General features: G+C 45.7%; 1 protein-coding gene across 4 annotated transcripts in view; it reads right to left on the bottom strand.

Annotated features, from left to right (window-relative positions):
- MVB12B (multivesicular body subunit 12B) overlaps positions 1-22301 on the bottom strand; it is a 206706-nt gene that overhangs the window by 176076 nt on the left and 8329 nt on the right. For all 4 annotated transcript variants that reach the window (XM_067743301.1, XM_067743302.1, XM_067743299.1 and 1 more), the window contains exon 2: positions 16773-16895. In XM_067743301.1, the coding sequence (XP_067599402.1) occupies positions 16773-16895 (123 nt within the window). The remainder of the gene's footprint in view (positions 1-16772; positions 16896-22301) is intronic.

A 22301-nucleotide genomic window follows, 5' to 3' on the forward strand; every position in this document is an offset into this window, starting at 1 on the left:
TAAGGAACAACTAGCTTGTATTTTACAAGCGCACAATACCGTATTTCCTGCCTATATACGTAATAAGGCTGGAACATAAATGTTTTGGAAAGATTTCTGACAGATTTAGAAACAAACAGATTCTCTAGTTAACCCTGGATTAACAATAAAATTAAAGCGAGCCAGGACTTCCGCTTCCAGGAATATGGAGTAGATATACGTTTCCCCATTCCTCCTAAGTACAACTGAAAACACTGGACATTATATGAAACAAACATAAGTGGACTCTGAAAGGTGAAAGAAGGAGGTAAGCAGCTAGGGACCTTGGGACCCAAGGAACAACATAGTGGTGAGTTCCTGGGTTTCTTTCTGCCTGACATATCCCTGACTTGGAGCTAGAGAAGCCAGCAACCCAGAAACAGCAACAGACAGACCAAAACAAGCCCCCCCAAAAGCCTGCTTTCTCTAGCCAAAGGAAAATCCTAGCAAGACAGAAACTTTTAGACAGTAACAAATATACTCCAGCCAAACACCACATAAAATACGGTGCCCACCCCCTGACCCATGCCAGGAAAACCAGGGTAGGGAGCCCAGACTTCCACCCTCTCTGGGCTGTAACAAGACATCCCAACACCTCAAGATGGTGCCAGGGAAGGCCAAGTAGGGAGCCAGGACTTTCATCCCAGCCAGGGAGTAATGAGGCACCCCTCCCTGTGGTGGGGTGATGTTGAAGAGGCCTGGTGGGGAGTCAGGACTTTCACCATAATATCTACCAAGGCCACCTCCCCAACCCTGTGATGCCCGTGGAGGCCACAAGGGGAGCTGTAATGAGGCACTCCTACCAGGAAGGTTTAAGTGAGACCTAGTAGGGAGTTAGAGCTCCCACCTCCATCCAGCAGTAACAAGGAGCCCCACCTCCTTAGGTGTCACCAAGTGGGGAAACTGGACTACTACTCCTAGCTGGCAGGAATCGGAGCAGTATCAAAAGAAGCTAGCTAAAATAGCAAGTTTAAATAAAATCCAGACTCATGTAGCATAATACCCCCAATTTCCAGTTTTCAATCAAAACTCACTCATCAAAGAAAATCACCAAGAAGCAGAAAGATCTCAAACTGAATAAAAATAAAAAATCAATATGCCAAAGCCAGGATGGCAGAGATGTCAGAACTATCTGAAAAAATTTTAAAGCAGCCATCATGAAAATGCTTCATGATCAATGACAAACAGGCAAATGAAAAAACAAAGTCTCAGCAAAGAAACAGAAAGGCTCGCAAATAAACAGAAAATAAAAGAAGAACCAAAGTGAAATTTTAGAACTGAAAAATACAGCAACTGAACTCAACCAAATGGATGGGCTCAACAGCAGAATGGAAGACAGGGAAGAAAGAATCAGTGAACTGGGAGACAGAATAGAAATTACCCAGTATGAACAACACAGAGAAAACAGACTGAACAAAAAATGAACAGAGCCTCAGGGACCTGTGGGACTGTAACAAAAGATCTAACATTCCTGTCATCAGAGTTCCAGGAGAGGAGGAAGAGGGTAAGGCTGAAAAAGTATTTGAAATAATGGCTAAAAATTTCCTAAATTTAGCAACAGGCATAAATCCACAAAGTCAAGAAGGTAAGCAAACTGCAGACAGAATAAATCCAAATAAATCCACACCAAGACACATCATTGTCAAACTTCTAAAACTAGGACAAAGAAAAAATTTTAAAGATTTGAGAAAGAAATGACACTTTCCTTATAAGGGAAGAACAACTAGAATGGCTGCAGATTTCTCATTAGAAATCATAGTGGCCGGAAGGAAATGGCACACCATTTTTCAAGTGCTAAAAGAACTGTCAACCCAGAATCCTATGTCCAGTGAACTGTCCTTCAGGAATGAACAAGAAATAAAGACATTCTCAGATAAAGAAAAACTAAGAGAATGATGTGTCACCAGCAGACATACTCTAAAATAAAGGCTGAAAGGGAGTTCTCTAAACAGAAAAGAAATGATAAAAGAAGGAACTTTGAAACACTGGGAAGGAAGAAACAAACGGCAAGCAAAAATATAAGTAAATAAAATAGACTTTCCTCTCCTCTTGAAATTTTTAAATTATGTTTGATGGTACAAGCAAAAATTACAACACTTTCTGATATGGCTCTGTATATATGTAGAGGAAATATTTAAGACAATTATATTTATAAATGAGGGAGGGTAAAAGGATATAAAAGAGAGTAAGGGTTCTACACTTCACTTGAACTAGTAAAATGATGTTACCAGGAGACTGTTATAAGACACACACACACACAGAGACACACACACACACAGACACACACAATGTAATACCTAGAGCAACCTCTAAAAAAGCCATACAGAGAAATACACTCAAAAACACTTAGATAAGCTAAAAATGGAATTCTAACAAATGTTCAGGTAACTCACAGGAAGGCAGGAGAAAAAAACCCTAGAAAATAAAAAATAAAATGGCAGCTTTAAGCCCTAACATATCAATAATTACATTAAATACAAATGGTCTAAATATACCAACTAAAAGACAGAGATTGGCAGAGTAGATTTAAAAACATGATCTAACTATGTGCTGTCTACAAGAAACTTATTTCAAATATATTCTATAGGCAGGTTGAAAGTAAAAGTATGGAAAAAGATATTTCACGAAAACATTAATTAAAAGGAAGCAGGAGTAGCTATATTGATATGAGACAAAATAGACTTCAGAGCTAAGAAAATTACCAGACAGAAAGGCACATTATATAATGATAAAATGGTCAATATACCAAAAAGACATAGCAACCCTACATGTGTATGCACCAAACAACAGTGCTGAAAAATATATGTGAAGCAAGAACTGTTAGAACTGAAAGGAAAAAGGACAATTCCAAAATCACAGTTGAGACTTCCCTTTCTCAAAAATTAACAGAATAAGTTAACAGAAAATCTGCAAGGATACAGAGGAACGCAACAACACTACCAACCAAAAGGGTCTAATTGATATTTAAAGAAAATTCCACTCAGTAATAGCAGAATACACAGTCTTTTCAAGTAACCATGAATACATGCCAAAAGAGACCATTTCATGGGCTATGAAACAAACCTCAACAAATTTAAAAGAACTGAAATCATATAGAGTGTGTACTCCAATCACAATGGAATCAAACTAGAAATCAATAACAGAAAGATCACAGTGAAATCTCTAAATGTCTGGAAACTAAACAACACAATTCTAAATAATCCATGGGTCAAAGAAATCTAAAGAGAAATTTAAAAATACACTGGACAGAACGAAAACAAAAAGAAAAATAAAACACATGAAAATTTGTGGGACACAGCTAAAGCAGTGCTGAGAGGGAAATTTATAGCACTAAATGCATATATTAGAAATGAGGAAGACTCTCAAATCAATAATCTAAGCTCCTACCTCAAGAATCTAGAAGAAGAAAAATAAACTCAAAGCAGGCAGAAAAAAGAAAGATAAAAATAGAAATCAATGAAATTGAAAACACAATAATACAGAAAAATCAATGAAACAAAGTTTCTTAAAATGTTAATAAAATTGACAAACTTTTAGGAAGACTGATAAAGAAAAAAGAGAGAAGACACAAATTATCAATATCAGAAACAGAGTATTATTATAGACTTTACAGACATCACAAGGATAATAAAGGAATGCTACGAACAATTCTACACACATAAATTTGACAACTTAGTTGAAATGGATCAATTCCTTGAAAACCACAAACTATCAAAACTTACCCAACATGAAACAGATTATTTGAATAGCCCTATAACTACTAAGAAAATTGAATTCATCACTTTAAAACTTTCAAAAAATAAATCTCCAGGTCCAGATGATCTCACTAGAGAATTCTACCTAACGTTTATATCCTAGCTAACATTTTATTAACACCAACTCTACACAGTCTCTTCCAGAAAATGGAAGAGGGAACACTTTCCAATTCATTTTATGAATCTAATATTACCAAACCAGATTAAAATTGTACAAAAAAAGGAAAACTACAGATCAATATCCCTCATGAATACAGACTCAAAAATTCTTAAAAATATATTAGCAAAGAAAATTCAGCAATATATGAAAAATAATTATACACCATGACCAAGTAGGACTTATTCAAGGGATGCAAGGCTGGTTCATTACTCAAAAATCAATGTAATTCACCATGTTAACAGGCTAAAGAAAAAAAAAAAATCACATGATATATCAATCAATGCAGAAAAGGCATTTGATAAAATTCAATACCCATTCATAATAAAAATTCTTAGAAAAACAAAAACAAAGGAACTTTCTCAACTTGATAAAGAGCATCTATAAAGAAACATACAGCTAATGTTACACTGAATGGTGAAAGACTGAATGCTTTCCATCTATGATCAGGAATAAGGCAAGGATGTCTACTCTCACCACTCTTACACAACACAGTGCTAGAAGTTCTAGCCATTACAATAAGGCAAGAAAGGGAAATAAAAGGCATACAGGCCTGAAAAGAAGAAAGTATGACATGACAGTCTACATAGAAAATCCCAAGGAATATATACCAATAAGTGAGTTCAGCAAGGTCTCAAAATTCAGCAAAGATAAACATACAGAAGTGAGATCAGCAAAGATACACATACAAAAATCAGTCTTATTTCTATATATAATAGCAATAGACACACAGACATCAAAAGTAAAAATACAGGGCTTCCCTGGTGGCACAGTGGTTAAGAATCCGCCTGCTAATGCAGGGGACATGGGTTTGAGCCCTGGTCCGGGAAGGTCCCACACGCCGTGGAGCAACTAAGCCCGTGCACCACAACTACTGAGCCTGCGCTCTAGAGCCCGGGAGCCACAACTACTGAGCCTGTGTGACACAACTACTGAAGCCCACGTGCCTAGAGCCTGTGCTCCGCAACAAGAGAAGCCACCACAATGAGAAGCCTGCCCATCACAAGAGTAGCCCCCGCTCACCACAACTAGAGAAAGCTCGCGAGCAACAACAAAGAGCCAACGCAGCCAAAAGAATAAATTAATTAAATAAATTTTTTTAAAAAATTAAAAATACAATTCCATTTACAATTGCTCAAAATAAAAAATAAAGCATTCAGGCTTAAAGCAACCAAAACACGCATAAAGCTTGTCTGCTGAAACATACAAAATGCTGCTGAAAGTAATCAAAGAAGTACTAAATAAATGGAGAGACAGACTATGCTCATGAATCGGAAGACACAATGTAATAAACATGGGAATTCTCCTCAAATTGATGTACAATTTTAACATTGTGATAATATGATTTACAATAAGGAATACATATTTGGTCTTTACCCACAGTTCCTGGCTCACAGCTCCCAAAACCCTTGGAATCTCCTGAATGATAAGAGCAATGGGAGCATCTTTTGTCATATTTGGTCTCTTGTCCTTAGTTCCTGAAATCACTTCAGAGCCATAAAAGTGAAATGGGTGTCTTGTTATTCATAACAAGCCCCTTTCCACCACAACTGGGTTTATGTTAATGAGGTGACTTCTGGAAAGCACATAAGGATGGGGACTGGTTGCCAGGAGAACCAACCGTGAATAAAGGGTTGGAACTTTTAGTCCTATCCCTTAATTTCCAGGGAGGGGAGAGGGGCTGGAGATTGACTCAATTTCCCATGGCCAATAATTTAATCAATCATACCCATGTAATGAAGCATCCATAAAAACCCCAAAGGATGAAGTTTGGAGAGCTTCCAGGTTGATGAACACATGAGATCTGGGGAGAGTGGCATGCTGGGAGAGACAGCAAGGAAGCTCCTCACCCTTTCCATACACCTTGCTCTATAAATCTCTTCCATCTGGCTGTTCCCGAGTTATATCCTCTCATAATAAACCAAAGACCTAGTAAGTAAAATGTTCTCTGAGTTCTGTGAGCCACTCTAGCAAATTAACTGAACCTAAGGAGGGGGTCATTGGAACCCCCGAACTACAGCCAGTTGGTCAGACACACAGGTGACAACCTGGGCTGGTGATCAGTGTCTGAAGTTGGGAGGGGGCAGTCTTGTGGGACTGAGCCCTTAACCTATGGACTCTGACGCTACCTCCAGGTAGACAGTGTCATAACTGTTGAACTGTAGGACACCTACAGCTGGTGTCTGAGAACTGCTTGTTGTTGGTATAGGGAACCACCCCCACGCTGGTCCACAGTCCATTTATTTATTTATTTATTTATGGCTGCATTGGGTTTTCGTTGCTGTGTGCAGGCTTTCTCTAGTTGTGGCAAGCAGGGGCTACTCTTTGTTGCGGTGTGTGGGCTTCTCATCGCGGTGGCTTCTCTTGTTGCGGAGCACGGGCTCTAGGTGCGCGGGCTTTCAGTAGTTGTGGCATGTGGGCTCAGCAGTAGTGTCTCTTAGGCTCTAGAGTGCAGGCTCAGTAGCTGTAGCACACGGGCTTAGTTGCTCCACGGCATGTGGGATCTTCCCGGACCGGGGCTCAAACCCATGTCCCCTGCATTGGCAGGCGGATTCTTAACCACTGCGCCACCAGGGAAGTCCCACAGTCCCTTTTAAACATTACTTCCCATCTAAATTCCAATAAGATTATTCTAAAATTTACATGGAAAGACAAAGGAACTTGAATAGCTAAAACAATTTCTTAAATGAAGAATAAAGTCGGAGGAATCATTTAATCCAATTTCAAAACTTATTGTAAAGCTACAACAATCAATACTGTGTGGTATTGGCAGAGGGCTAGACACACAGAATAAAACTGAATAGAGAGTCACACATATAGGCCCTACTGATTTTTTACAAAGGTTACAACTTTCAACAAATGGTACTGGAGCAGCTGTTCATGCATAAGGGGAAAAAAATAACTCTGACCTAAATCCATACCTTGTACAAAAATTAAGTCAAGATGTATCACAGAGGTAAATGTGAAATGTAAAACTATAAAACTTGTAGGAAAAAAATAAGAGAAAATCTCCAGGATCTAGGGCTAGGCTAAGAGTTTTGGGGCTAGGCTAAGAGTTCTTGGACTTGACGCCAAAAACATGATTGATAAATAGAAAAACTGACAAATTGGACTTCATCAAAATTTAAAACTTCTGCTGTGTAAAGATCCTGCTAAGGTAAAAAGACAAGTACAGACTAGAAGAAAATGTTTCCAAACCACTTAACTAACAAGACTCACATCTATAATATACAAAGAACTCTTAAAACTCAACAATCCAGTTAGAAAATGAGCAAGACATGAAGCAACATTTCACCGAAGAAATAAAGATGGCAAATAAGCACATGAAAAGATGTTCAACATCATAAGCCACTAAAGGAATATAATTAAAGCCAAACGAGTTATTACTAAAACCCTATCAGCATGGCTAAAACAAGAAAGTGTTGACAATAACAGATGCTGGAAAAGATGCGGAGTAACTGGTGGAAATGTAAAATGTTACCAGCCACACAGGCTAGTAGTTTGGCATTTTCTTAAAAAACTAAATATGCAACTACCATATGACGGGCAACTGCACTCCTAGGCATTTATCCTGGAGGAATGAAAACTTATGTCAACACAAAACCTGTAAACGAGTATTTATAGCAGCTTTAATCATGATAGCTTCAAACTGGAAACAACCAAGATGTCCTTCAATGGGTAAATGGTTAAACAAATTGCGGTGCAGTAGTATCAATTAATACTATTCAGCAATAAAAAGGAACAAACTATTGATACATGCAATAGATTCTCTAGATGAATCTCCAGAGAATTATGCTGAGTTTTTGAAAATGAAAAAAACAATTCCAAAAGATTACATGCTATATGATTCCATCCATATAACACTCCTGAAAAGACAAAATTATATAAATGGAGAACAAATTAGCAGTTGTCAGTGGTTAAGGAGAAGGTTAGTTAATTCCTAGAGACAGAACACAATTTGCACACTTCTGATATGCAAACCAACCAATCCTGAGGCCATATGCCCACCTGCCCCCTTTCTCAGGCTCCTTCAGTCTGAAATACTATCCTCCTGCCCTAAATCATCCCAAGGCCAGGTATCTGACAACTAGAGGCCACCCTTGTAGCCCAGAGCACGCTGAAATTATTAGGACAATCCTAAATCTGCTTACCCTTCCTTGCTTTGTCTTTCCCACAGAAACCACAATAAAGGCTCTTGCCCACACTTTCCCCTTGCTCCCTCCGCCTGCTGACCAACGCTGGTGCGTCCCCATGTGGCCCTGCATAGCGTGGAAGCCCACTTCTCTTGGACTGTGAAAACAAACTCTCTTTTCAATGGCAGTTTTCTCCTGATCTGTAGGCCTCACCACACCCGAACAAAAATAAAATCCCAGGTACATTTTAAAAGTGAAATGTTCTATATCTTGACTGTATCCATGTCAATATCCTGGTTGTGATGCTGTACTAGAGTTTTTAAGATATTACCATTGGGGGGAAACAGGTACAAACAAGATCTCCCTGTATTATGTCTTACAACTGCATGTGAATCTATGATTATCTGAAAATTAAAAAGTTTAACTGAAAAAAATGGAAGGTTAAAGCAAGTCCCTCCTCTTCCCCATTAATCCACTACTTGAGGTTTTTTGTCAGGAGCCTTTCTCATAGTGAATGGGAGGTTGCAGCGAACAGGAGGGAGTGCCAGAATACTACAGTGCTCCCCAAGTCCTCTCCCCTTTGCAAATGAACCAACCATGGAACAAGTCATTAGGGAGAGTAAAGTCTTTGGGTCAAAATCAAAATTCATAGTTGGTGGGGCAGAGACACTTAGAAGGAGGCAATTTAAAGCCATGATCTCAGAGTCATCCTGACAGCAGCAATGTTTGCCTCATGCACCCCTCCGGGAAGCCAGGCATGTGCACGTGTAAGTGGTCCATGTGTGTCCTGCCCAGTGTGGCTCCACTGCCCGAGGCCAGGGCTCTGCAGGGCACAGGGGAAGGTGCAGGGACAATGCTGTTACCGACGCTTGCTAATCCAGGCCACAGGAAACAAAGGCCCAAGGGCTGGTCATAAAACCATTTTCCGTATTTTCAGTAAATCTCAGTTTCATGTATTTTCTCACAAAACAAAAGAGAGGAACACGTGGTGCCTTTTATCAAAATTAGCTCTGGTTCTGAAAATAAACCAGTGGGTGAGTTGGGACTCGGTCTGCAGTCATTTCCGCCCTTGGGAGCAGGCCCTGGACAGCGAAGCCACGTGGGGAGGGAGCCAGGGGCAGCGGGAAGAGGCTGCCACACCTGCTCCTGCATCTGCTTCATGGAACCAGAGCTTCAGGAGGGGCGGCTCTCCCGTCCTCCAGCAACAGGATCAGGGTGGTCTCCCTGCCCGGCTCGGGCCTCCCACACAACTTCAGCTTTCTGGAGACTCATGTGACAGCTGTGATCAGACCGGACAGATGGTTATGTCCTACAACTCCTGCTTGATATCTACCATATATTTTTAATAAGCTATCATTCCCATCTTCACATACTTTTCATTGATTTTTTTTTAATTTCTTGAGTTCTATACAAAAATACCAACTTGCTTGAATCAGCTTCAGCATTTAGTGGATTATTTTTTTCTTTCGCCACTTTGGTAGGCAGGACCTCATTTGCGGGTTTAGAATTTTAAACTTATCCTTCTCTATGCCCCTAGACACAGCCCACAGGCCCAGAGGGGAGCTGATCACTCCTAGCGCCCCCAAAGACCCTCTCATTTGGCAGTTCAAGCATGTGAAACTTGCAATTACTTAGGAAATCCCAAATATATGAACTACACAGGACCAGCAGTTTTTTTTGTTGTTTTTGGTTGTTTTTGTTTTTGCGGTAAGCAGGCCTCTCACCGTTGTGGCCTCTCCCGTTGCGGAGCACAGGCTCCGGACGCGCAGGCTCAGCGGCCATGGCTCACGGGCCCAGCCGCTCCGCAGCACATGGGATCTTCCCGGACCGGGGCACGAACCCGCGTCCCCTGCATCGGCAGGCGGACTCCCAACCACTGAGCCACCAGGGAAGCCCAGGGCCAGCAGTTTTTAAGAAATGTTTTGCTGTCTAATTAGTTTCAGAAATAAACAGGAGTGTTGAGAGAAACGAGGTGGGGGGAGAAGAAGCACAGAAGAAATGGGAAGTGGAGACTTAGGGGATGCCTGGTCCGTGCGTGGCCCTCGGAGGCCCACTTGCTGGTCAGAAGCCACGACCAAGCCTGGCTTTCCAGCACGCAGCGCCGGCAAGGAACAGGAGCAACACAAACACAACTTCCTGGGCTTTTCTCTGACCAGGCTCTGGACACCAAGTCCTCTACCCCCTCTGGGGCCTTGCTTCATCAGACAGCCCCTCTCTCTCCTGTATCGTCAACCCTCCTCACTGCTGGTTCCTCCCCATCAGCAACTAAACATACTCAACACCTGCCTACCTTTAACAAAGGAAAAAAGACTCCTGATCCCGTATCATCCTCCAGCTGCCACCCTCCCTCAAGGCCATCTGCACTCCCACCTCCCACTTCAGGTGGACCTTTCAAATCCACTCCAATCTTGCTTCTGAGCCTACCACCAAGTTCACAAGCACCTTCTTGTTACTGAACCCAAGAGTAAGCTTTCAGCCTCATTTTATTTACCCCTTAGTGAACTCTGACTATTACTGACCACCTCTTCTTCTAGGGATACTCATTTTCCTCCAGTTTCTTACTAATTTTCCATCTACCTTCTGGATGCTCAGCCCCAGCCCTCTTTTGAGTGTCTCCTTCCCAACCATCCCTCATCATTGATGCTCCAGGGGACTCTGGCGAGGAGTCTGATACGACAGGACCATCTCCATGACACCACGGTCTCTGCCATGTGATGGTAACACTCAGGCATCTCCCCAGACCTGCAGACACAGGGCCGCTCAATGTCCCCACCCAGACGTCACACAAGCACCTCAAACTCAGTGTGTCCAAAACCGAACCAACGGTCCTCCTCCACCCTCAACCCACCTAGCTGTCTATGTTCCTATCTCAACAGAAAGCATCAACATCCACCCAGCTGCCCGGTAAGACACCCTCGAGTCACTCTGGTCCTTCCCTTTCCTCACCTCTGCACCCGTCTCCCAACATTCAACCCATTTCTTTCCTGTGAAAGAATACGTATTCGGGTCCCCATGCCCCATGTTTCCATGTCCCTCAGATCGATCCACTGTTAATGGGTTAGGCTTCCACTCTCTCACTCGACACCAATACAGAGCCTCCAAACTCAGCCCTTTGCCTCAGTACCTACGCCCTCCAATGATTTCCCTTCCTGTACACACCAAGGAAACTTTTAAAAACACAAATCTAAGAACCTTTTTCTTAAAGTCCTTTCGTGACTCCTACCACCCTCAGCATGGCCAATGCCTTCGTGTAGCTTACAACATTCTGGGGTGATCCAGCCTCATCTACCCACCCTTCCTCATCTCTCGCCTTTCACCTGATGGAACCCCTCCCAGGGTACTGGAATTCCCAGGGCCTTGCACAATAGTAGGTGGTCAACAAAAATCTGCGAAGCCACTGTGTGAAGCAATAAATGAACGCATAACATCAGAAAAAGCTTCCCCAAGGAGTTTTCAAAGTGGGTTCTGAAAGATTAGGAAAATTATATCCAAAAAGCGGGCGAGGACAGGAATTTTGAAAATATGGGAAAAGTGGGTTCAAGGGTTTGATGGTACAAAGTTGCTCCTTATTCTGAATATGAGAAAGTAAGACGTTCAATGAGGCTGGAGGAGAAGTGAGTAGAAGAAAGTGAGACAGGAAGACACACTGAGAGCACGTGCGCCGAGTTCAAGGACTTGGATATCTGTCCTTTCTCTGTTTACCTAAGAGGAGGAAGCTCTTGGGGAGAAGATCCATGGCTACCACTGAAACAACATACCATCCAGGCCCTCACCCCTAGAGGTCTGCCTGGCCCAGAGGAGGGCCAGTGACAGGAAGCTGGGCGCTGAGCCTGGGGTGGGGGAGGGGGGCAACTTGGTCAATTCATCCTTCAGCCCCCAAATTTCACTTTACTGAACACTTGCTTGAGTGAGAATAGAAACTGACAAAACGTCACAACATTTCTAGAAGGCACTGGCAATACTTAGCAAGTTTAAAATGTGAACACTCTGACCCCGTAATTCCAACCTATGAAATTATTCTATGGCACTAACAGGGTGACCACACCAAAATACATACACAAGGATGTTGTTTATCACGTTAAAAACAAAAGATGGAAACAAACTCATGTCCTTCAATATGGGATTATTAGCCAAATTTTGGTACAGCCAGACAATAAAATATGCATTGTTAAGAGGATGTGATCTATCTCTATAGACTGATACAGAGCTATGCCCACAATATATTTTTTTAAGTTATGACAGTATAAATAGTACCATCCCATTTGTATTTTTAAAATATGTTTTTTAAAAAAAACTCACAAACGTAAGTTCCGGATTGTGACAACACGACATCCCCTGAGACTTTCTAAACTTTAAATCAGGAGAGCCCAAAGAATAACAGGAAAAGCTAGCACAGCACTTCCTGAGATAGACTTGTGGTGACCACGTGTACAGATTATTTAAGAATGACTTAACTTAGAGCAGGAGTTCTCAAAGTGTGGCCTCTGAGCCAGCAGCATCAACATCACCTGGCAACTGGTTACAAGGCAAACTCTCAGCCCCACCCCAGACCTACTGCAGCAGGAATCTGGGGCGTGGGGCCCCCCAGAGGAATGAGGCCCACGAAAGCTTGAGAATCCCCAACCTGGACATCTGGAAACAGTCCGTGAACGAGGGGATAATCTGTCACTTCAGAGTCACTGTGCCAAGACTCCTGTGTGTCAGGTGGGGTTTCTCAGGAAGGGAATGAAGGAGGTCTTAGATTGCAGTGAAGAAAAAGAAAAAAAAAAGCCTCCTAGGCTCTCTGAGGCCAAGACTCAATTTGGTGGGGCCCCTACACATGACACTTGTAAACGCTGTTAGGTAGAATTAAGGCAGCCAACAGCAAGGCAGAGGCCGGGCAGGGAGGGGTCAGAGGATGGACCTGGGTCTCAGCAGCAATATTCTCTGAGCCCCACTCTCTTGTTCCCATCATCCTCAGAGCTCCAGAAAAGTCTCATGAAAAGTAATTCTGGTCTCAGCTACTCTGTGGGAAACCTTGGAAGGTCACAGAACAAGGCAGTGGAAGGAAAAGCAGTGCCCATCCCCACTCAGGCCAGAAAGAGGGGAGCAGCCTTGCCAGGTTAGCAGGGGGAGATGCACCCAGACAAGGGCGACCTCACAGATGTCACCAACAAAAATGGTGCAGCGTGTGGTGGCAGGGGAGAAGGCCAGAGCCGAAGGACCCCAAGCGCACTGGAGCCGGTGCCCTGGGAAATGCTCAGGAAAAGCTGGAGGAGAGACACTGGGCAGGCCTCAAGGTATGGAAAAAAGGGAGCAACTTCTAGAAGTTAAGCTGGAGAGGGTCGTGTTGTCACAATCCGGGACTTAGCAAGAAAAATGGGGAGATCTGGAAAGCTAGATCTGAAAGATGGAACAGTCTCTTAGGACTTCCCTTCAAAGCACTTATCACAATTTTATCTTACATTTACTTGTATGATCACTTAATTGTCTTTCTCCCTATCTAGACTTTAAGCTTCATGAAGGCAGGAATGTGTTTTCATTCACCACTATACCCCCAGCTCCTAGATAGACTGCACATAGTAGGTACCCAAAAATATAGGTTGGACAAATAAACAACTTAAAATTAAAACACTCTGGAGTGTTTGATTATTCTTTCTCTGTATTGTTGACTTTTTGTTTTTGCCAAAAAAGTACATCACCATATGAAATCATGTCACCAAGAAGTATATTATCAAAGGAAGCTATTTCCTTTTTGGAAAGAAAGAGTCATCTCACAAATACAGTGTTGTGGCTTTAGTCTGTGAGTTGTAAACACTCACTGAGAAAGGCAAGAGAATGCAGGTGAAAAGTATGATGTATTTCACTGGAAATACACAGAAATACACCCAACAGTGGTCATCGGTGATGTCCAGCTTGATGCCCTTAGACACTGCAACATCCCAGAGGTACCTGGCAATCAAAGGTTAATTTTGTGCAGAGGAGTTTTAGCACGAGGTGCTCCCGTGGCATCACGATTCATTGAAAACTGCCCATCACATATGATAAAACAGCACGTGCTACCACGCATCTACAACACAGAGTCATCCTACCAGGGACCGTGGACACGTGAGACCCACCCGCCCTCTGAGGGCAGGGAACCCCAGTCACTCCCAGATCTGAGAGCGTGGCTGAGGGGCAGGAAGTGCAGGCTGTTTCAGAGGGGACTGCAGAAACAGGGACAACAAATTGAGAAGTTTAGCAGATAATCCCCAGCCCCCAGCCGAGGACGCTTCCCCTGACCTGCAGAGAAGTTACAAAATTAAATTTTTATAAACAAACACTTGGCATCTTTTACTTCAAGCAGCAACAGGGCCTCTGCTCATTTTAAAGTGGTTGTAGCCTCGAGGGTCAGCAGCCCATCTAGCGCCTAGCTCTTGGGGCTGCGTGTCACGGTACTTAACGCGCCCTGTGCACAGGGAGGGATTAATCCTCCAGCAGATGCGACAGAGAGAGGCCTGGCCACAGTCCGCAGCAGAGCTTCCTCAGCCACCGCACTTCTGTCTCAGTATCTCTGCAGCCCGGCCACCACCCAACGCCTCGCACTTCGGTTTGGATGTTGACCTCACACGAAACTCCTCCGGATAAAAGGAATGGGGAGTGCCTCCCTGCCTGCCCACCCCGTGCCTTCCCTCATTCCCCTCGAACTCAGGGTCAGACCTCTGAGGAAGCAGATGCTTATCTGGGAAGAGTCCAGCGGTCAGTCCAAAGAGAGGACTCCCGCCTCCCTCCCTGAAAGGGCTTTCGGAGGGAGCTCGGACGCTCTGCCTCGGCGTGCAGGGGCTGGGTAATTGCCGGGCTGACCCTCTGGAGCCGCCTGCCCTGCTCACCTTTCATGATAATGCCTGGTACAGCCTCATCATGAAATGTGCTTATTAATCTTACTCATTTGACACTGCGCTCTTCTGCCCTGAGCTAGATGTTAGGAGAAAATGATAGGGATAGATTCTGCTCCTGTCAGACTTACCAAGACTTTCAGAAAACCAGACTATCAAAGGCCATCTGTCGCCCACTAGCCAAGCATTCACGGTGACCCCGAAGGTACAAGCAGAATGTTAAAGACACAGATCCACAAGAGGGAACAGCGAGAAGACCTGGGCCACACCCCAGGCACCCCCCCGCCCCCAGAGAGCCGCCGCGGAGCCAGTCCTCCCAGAGATGGCATGTACCAAGCCCCCGACCTGATTCACGCCTCACTGCTTCATATCTAATTCATCAAAAGACACTTGGGCTTCTCAAATCAGGAACATTTTTATTAGCTTCCCCAGGAGTTTTATGGCACAAAGCCATACCTAATGATTCTATTTTATGGCAAGTTATACATTCAAACAGTGCTCTGAAGTCAGGCAGCAGGTAAGACTCAAATCTTTGTCAAAAAAGATTCCCCCGTTCTTTCACTTTTAAAATGTTTATAAGCTTTCAAACAGTTGGGAAAGTGATGTGGAGCATTTTAACAGGCTTCCCCTTCTCACACGGGGCCTGGCATGGGCTGACGCAAAACGCACCGCACTGTTCGCAACGGGAGCTGACTTCGCCTGCCCACCTCCTCCGCCTGGGGACATCTGGCAATGTCTGGACACGGTTCTGGTTGTCACAACTCGGGGGTTTGTGCTATGGGCATCTAGTAGGAAGAGGCCAGGGATGCTGCCCGACTACACACTATTTTCTGATCATCTGGCCCAAAATGTCAGCAGTGCCGAGGTTGAGAAACCCTGCCTTTGGGCTTCTTCTGGACTAGGCATGGCAGCCCTCCCACCCCTGGGACACCAGACACTGATCTGATCACTGTGCCAGGTTTTCAGTGCTGGCTAATGAGACTTGTATTCTTTTATGTATTCTTGGTGTACATTTTCAATGAGCAAGAATAAAACGTCATCATAAACAAAATGAGGAAAGTGAAAATAAGACCACCTCAGAAGCTCAGAACACATGACAACAGTCACTGTTAACTAAACCCTCCCAATAGTTCCTCTGCACTTTTTAAGCTTCACCCAAAACGGAATTTACCTACTGAAAAAACAAAATAACCAATTCCAGCCATCACAGATGCCTGCTGAAAAGCAAAGCAAGTTCTCTGCTATACTGCGGTGATGTGGTCAGTGAGAGCCCTGGACTTGGGAGGGGGTCTGGTCCTGATTCACCACTCCCAAGGGCTGGGGCTCCATCACTTCCCTTCTCAGAGCTTGAGTGCTCCTGATCAGCACAGTGGAGAGAAAGCAACTTCCCCTCCCAGCCTCCAGGGAATCATGAGAGCCAAATGAGTTCATGGGTAGGAAACTGCTTTGTAACCCGTAAGGGGCTATATAAACATACGTCAATACATTTATGACATTTATACATGTAGGACAATGTGTGACAGCAAACCAAGGGTCCTTCAGACTCGTGGATCCTTTTCATGAAATGTCACAGCTGGAAATGACTTTGGAAATCAACTAATCCAACCCTTTAATTTTACGGAATGTGAAGATGACCATCACAGAGGTCAAGGGACCCAGCTAAGGCCATGAAACAGCCCAGAAGGGCTCAGGTCATCTACTCCCAAAGCAGGACGCTCCCCACGCCTTCCCATTGGTGACGTCTTCCCTCCCTGTTTTAAGTTCCTAGAGAGAAGAAGCACATCTTACACACAGGGTTCAGAGGGCCTTGAACACAGGAGATAACTATTTGCCGAATCAGCGAATCTTGACTTACTACGTCGTAGCCTGTCGGGGCTCGGTTCCGAGAAGCCACCACCCCCACTCCCGTGATGGGATCCATTGACGTCTCTGGCAAGGCTTCTGAAAGGTCTTTGACTTCAGGCATGGCGGATTGCTCCTGGTTCCAAAAAGGAAAAAGAAAGCGTACAATTCAAACGGAGCATTTAAAGTGAACGATGTCAAGTCTCGCACAGACAGAACCAGCGTCTTGGGGCAAATATCCTGAACTAAGCTCCACGTACCTGGACTGGCTAAGGGAGCCCTGGACCCTTTCCTCCGATCAAGAATTCAAGTCATCTCCAGCCCCTGCTCTTCTCAAGTGAGCTTTGAACACTCTCCTGCCCAGCTGCCTGACTTCTGAACAGATACCACCAGCTTCTCTGAGGATGAATCAGACACGGCTAAATATAACAGTACCTTCCGTCTCTCTCCCTCACAATACCTCCCTGCAGAAGTGCAGCCTTCCAAATTCACAGCCTCTACCACATCCAAGGGAGGACTGTTCGGGCGGCAGAGCTCTGCAAACACACAGAAGAAAGTGCTCTGGGCATGGAGGCCAAGGCATGGCAGTGGAGTCCAGGCTCTGTGACTTACTAGCTGGTGACCGGGCAAGCAAGAGGTCAGGACACTGACAGTCGCAGAGCTGCTGTGAGAACTAAAGGAGTCACGTAAATCAAGGGCCTGGAGAGGTTCCCTGGCACATAGTAGGCGCTCAACAAAAAGCAGATGAGACTGGAGGGTTCGGGATACAAAGGTCCAGTGTGACTGGCCAGAAACATGGTTGGTGCTGCTCCCAAGAGGACCGGCGGGTCCCTTTGTTGTGTTTAATCCAGCAGGTCATGTGGGCACTTACTCAAAGCTAAACACTAACAATGACCATAATTCTTATTGGGCACTTTGGGAGAAAGGGAGGGAAATGCAATTATTATTCTGCTGCTGATTGCCTCTTGATGTGACCAGAGGAGACAAGCAGAATAGAGAGAGAGCACCGGGTCTGGGCAGCTCGAGTGGCAGCGCACCAGAAAGCAAATGAAAAACCTAACACCTTATGTAAATGGCTTTTAGTGCTTTTAAAAGGACAAGCTGTGAAAAAGAGCAAGTTAAATTCTACCTCCTTCTGCAGCAACTGAACTCCACTGGCTGTAGGTCTGCCAGACCTCTCAAGGCTGGGCACTGCTTCTAAAGTAAACCAAACGCCCTGCCTAACTAGGCAGGCAGGAGGAATATTCTTAGTTCTCAGCCTAGAATCAGGAAGGGCAGAGGCTATTAAAAATGACTACAGCCTCCTGAATAGAAACAACCAGAATGCTGTATGCAAGTTACCGTGTAATCAGCGTCCCCTGGAACCCACGAAAGGCTCCAGAAACAGACTTGTCAGTGCAACGGAGCCAAGTCTCGGGTTAAGGCTAGGAAGTGCCTGGCAGCAGCCACACTCTCAGCTTCTGTTTATGACAAAAGCCAAACTAAGTTATGCTTTACTTAATTCTACTGAAAACAAACTTCTAGAAGCACAGGGCAGGGGGGACAGGACAGCAAACCACATCACTGCATCATTTTCTGTTTTCAAATTTCACTTACCAGGCAGCTTTACCTGCATAAAGAACAGGGTTTAATGCTTCCTGCACACAGTAGGCACTAAATAAATATTTACTGACGGAATCTGCATACATGCCCCCAATAAAGGTTTAGAATTAAATATCTGCACCAGCCCAATCCAAAGCAAACACTGATCAAAAAGTACTTCACTTGGAAAACCCCATATTCCTGGTAACATGGAAATAACGTTGCTGCAGTTTGCAAAATATTGGTACCTGCTGTTGGTTACCAAAATGCTTGCAATTAACAACTCATTAATAGAATGTACAGTTCTGCCAGTGCTAAAATATCATGCTGTGAATTTAATAAAGAACATCAGAGGTAAGTGTTGTTTTTTAAGATAGTAGGGCTTCCACTATCTGAGAGAGAGAGAGAGAGGGGGGGGGAAGTGAGCATGCGAATAAATAAGAAACATTTTATTAGCTGAGAGATGCCCGTCCTCGGGTCACCACATCCTCAGCCACGTACTGATGACAATGGCCCTCCTCTGCTCTGCAGCGTGAGCAAGGGCAGGGGGCTGACGCCGCTGCTCCCACAATGCACCGGGCAGCCCAGCACCGGGCCCCAAGATGGCTGCGGGCGGCCTCCCCGAGCAGACAAAGAAGCCGGCGGCCGGACCCGCGTGCCTGGTCATGGCCCGGCCTGCAGGCTGGGAGGATGCGGCAGGCAGGGCATTAGCACTGAGCATCTCGGATGCACGCCTCCCTCTTTCCTCCCCCCCCACGCCCCCCCGCAGTGACTGTGCCCTGGGGATCCAGCAGCCTTTGTGAGATACAGACAAATGACTCCTCGCCACGCGGAGCTCCGCAGTGGAGGAAGCACCACCACCAGCAAAGGAAGCTTTTAATGAGAAACGCCCAAGATATCCACGGCAGAGGCAATCACTCAAAGCAGCCTGCCCTGAATTACATATTTTCTGACTGCAAATTACTCTTAACAGCGTCTCTACCGTCACTTCAATTGACCTTCCTAACAAAAGGCCATTTATTAACTAGCTCTCGGTGCTCCCGGGGCTGTGCGAAGCCTCCAGCCAGAAGGGATGGCACCACTGTGTCCGCGACTGCCCGGGTCACAGGCCAGGCCTCTGTGAGGGGGAGAAGAGGCCATTAATGCTGGGCTGCAGAGCAGACCTGCCGCGGGGGAGGCGGGGCGGCGGCAGGGTGTTTAAGGCCAACATTAACCTGTCTTGCAAGATGCGATGCTGGGCTACAGCAGAAAACGCGAAGGCCTACTTGCAACAGCTGGTGTCATCCTCAGCACTGCCCGCCCAGCACCCACCTCTATCTCCAAATCCTAGCTGCACACAAAACACACTAACACACCTCCCCACATGCGAACAGCACCCTGCAATTACCAAAAAGCTTTCTCGGGCTCCTTCTCAATCGATGCTCACACCAAACCTAGAAGGTGGCTGGGGCGTATTATCCCTATTTTAGAGGAGGAAAACGGAAGCCTGGAGTTCCCAGACACCAAGAGCTGGCAGAGGGCAGAGCCCAACGGGACCTCTGGCTCTCCTTCCCCAGCCTGGTCTGCTTTCCATACACTGTGTAGAGACAGACGGACTTACCATCCGATATCCCATCAAGAAAGCACTTGGAACACCAATTATATTTTAAAATGCCAACGCTCTTCTTTCTCTAGCTGTAGCCCAGTAACGGAAGCAAGGGGGAGAAAAGTACAGAAAGACAGAAGTAACATGGGATTAATTTTCCCCACACCTCAGTTTCAAGATTCAACATTTCCCTCATAAATAATTTACAACAATAAAAATGAGCTAAGGCCATGTTTGTGTACGACGGAGGTAAATTTAGACCTAATGAGGGAGATCTGAGCCCTGCACAGGAGCGAACAGGTTGATGTATAGCACGGTGCGAGTGCGATCCACGGCACACGGGGGCTCCATTACCAACTGGAAGTCACAGGGCCAACCGGGGTGGAGGTACAATTGGGGAAACTTCTACCGTCCCAGCTGTGGCTGCAAGGAGGGCTTCCACAGAAAAAGCCAAAAGTTGATGCAGTATTTTAGAGGCCAGGATAACAGATGCTGAGATTTCTGAGAACTACAGGATTGAGCCAACCTAAAGCTAAGTCGGTTCTCAGTAAACGCCAGGTAAGGAATGAAGACGGTGGCAGCACCTGGGAGTCACATCTGCCCTCGGGCACGGAGAGGGTACATTGGCGACACTGACCTTGACCTAGTCCTCCTAGCTTGACCTCGCAGGTCATTTGGTCCCTATCCCAACCTCTACCCCGAGTGTGCAGCCAGCCTCACTCAGATCACTGCCAAGGCTGGGGGCTACAGAGCCTCGCTCTGGACAGGCATGCCCGTGTCTGCCCCGAGAGGATTTCTCTGCAAGGTGGGGAGAGAGACAGAGAATGAGTGTATGAGTGTGTGGGTGTGTGTGTGTGTGTGTGTGTGTGTGTGTGTGTGTGTGTTGTACATACTGGGACTAGAGAGGCTGGATGGGGTCAGTTAGGGTGAGGTGTGATTTCCAGGCCAGCAGGATTTTTTCCATGCTGTGTTCAATGAGTTCTATCCAATAACACTGGGTAAGAGAACAGCTTCCTACGTGAGCCTGCAATGCTGCAAACAGTGCCTGGGGGAGGCCCCAGCTCCCAGCACTGCAGCACCTCACCAGTGCTGTCATCCCAGGTTCACAGAGAAATGAACTTTAACTATAAAGCCCCTTCCATACAGACAGCACACGGCTCCCTTGTAGCTGATCAAAGAATTACTACAACAGTGTACTTAATCCCTATAAGTCAGCAGTGCTGGGCTTAACTGATGCTGAACATTGTTTCAGAATCAAAGGCGTGCCTCCCGGCCCCAGTCTGGGAGAAAACTAAGCTACTGTATCACAGTTGAAAACTCAGGGGAACTTTGATATCATCTCTGTTTAATTTCCCCGGCCCTGTGAGCCTGGGGTTTATCTCGTTTTATCAGCTCCTGTACTGAAATCAAAACCCAACTAGCAGAGCTCAGACCTCTCTCCACGGAGGCCCTTCCAGCAGCAGGGTGGGGTGCAGGCCGAGGAGTTTAAAGCACTTTGCGCCCGGGGGCGGGGGGAGGCAACAACTGCCGGGGGGCAGGGGGTGCTGCCTTCAAAGGAGGCGCAGCAGGGACCCCGGGTGAGGAAGGAAGGCCGACTCAGAAGCGGAGCCCTCGCTGCCCACCAGAGCTGAAGGTGGGACTCGCACACAACTTCTGAGAAGAGTAATTTCAAAGTACTGCGGGGGGAGCAGGTTAAATTGGGCTACTGCAGTTGAAATGACAAAACCAGTGAGTTAATTAAGTCCCTCCAGAAGGATGAACTTGTGATCAGATTGTTTGAAATCCAAAGTCAAGGGCACAAAAGACAAACTGTCTGCCCACATCTAGCAGCTTGTGGGGCTGAGGAAAAGCAGTGGATAAATAGTTCACTCCCTGCGGGAAACGGCCGAAGAGCAGGGCCTCCACCGGGAACGGCCGTCCCCCAGGAAAAGCTCTGGCTCTGGCCGTCGTGGGGCAGCTCTCTGCCTGTTTCCCAGCAACAGCAGTGGTACCAGTGGGCTGCGGGGAACCCGTGCCCTCCTCTGTTGCTCCATGATTCCTGGCACCTTCCTGCTAACAAATCTTATGCAGGGGACAGAGGACAGGGGAGGCCAGGCTTCACCAATGTACCCACAACACATACACATACACAAACTGGGCCACCTCAGGCAGCCCTGGTGCAGAGCCCTACCTCCTAAGGAGACTGCAGGCTGAGGCCAGAGTCCCTGCGGCAAACAGGCACATGGCCAGCCGGCTCTGGGGGCTGCCCATGGGGGACCCAGGCTGAGAGGCGTCCACTACGGAACCTCAGGATAGCATCCTGGCGCCACCTGTACTACTTATCTAGTGACCAGTCAGAAACCAAATCGTTCTGACAAATGCTGTTGAGTACGACCT

The sequence above is a fragment of the Pseudorca crassidens genome, chromosome 7 (assembly GCF_039906515.1).
Source record: "Pseudorca crassidens isolate mPseCra1 chromosome 7, mPseCra1.hap1, whole genome shotgun sequence".
In the NCBI taxonomy this organism is placed as follows: domain Eukaryota; kingdom Metazoa; phylum Chordata; class Mammalia; order Artiodactyla; family Delphinidae; genus Pseudorca; species Pseudorca crassidens.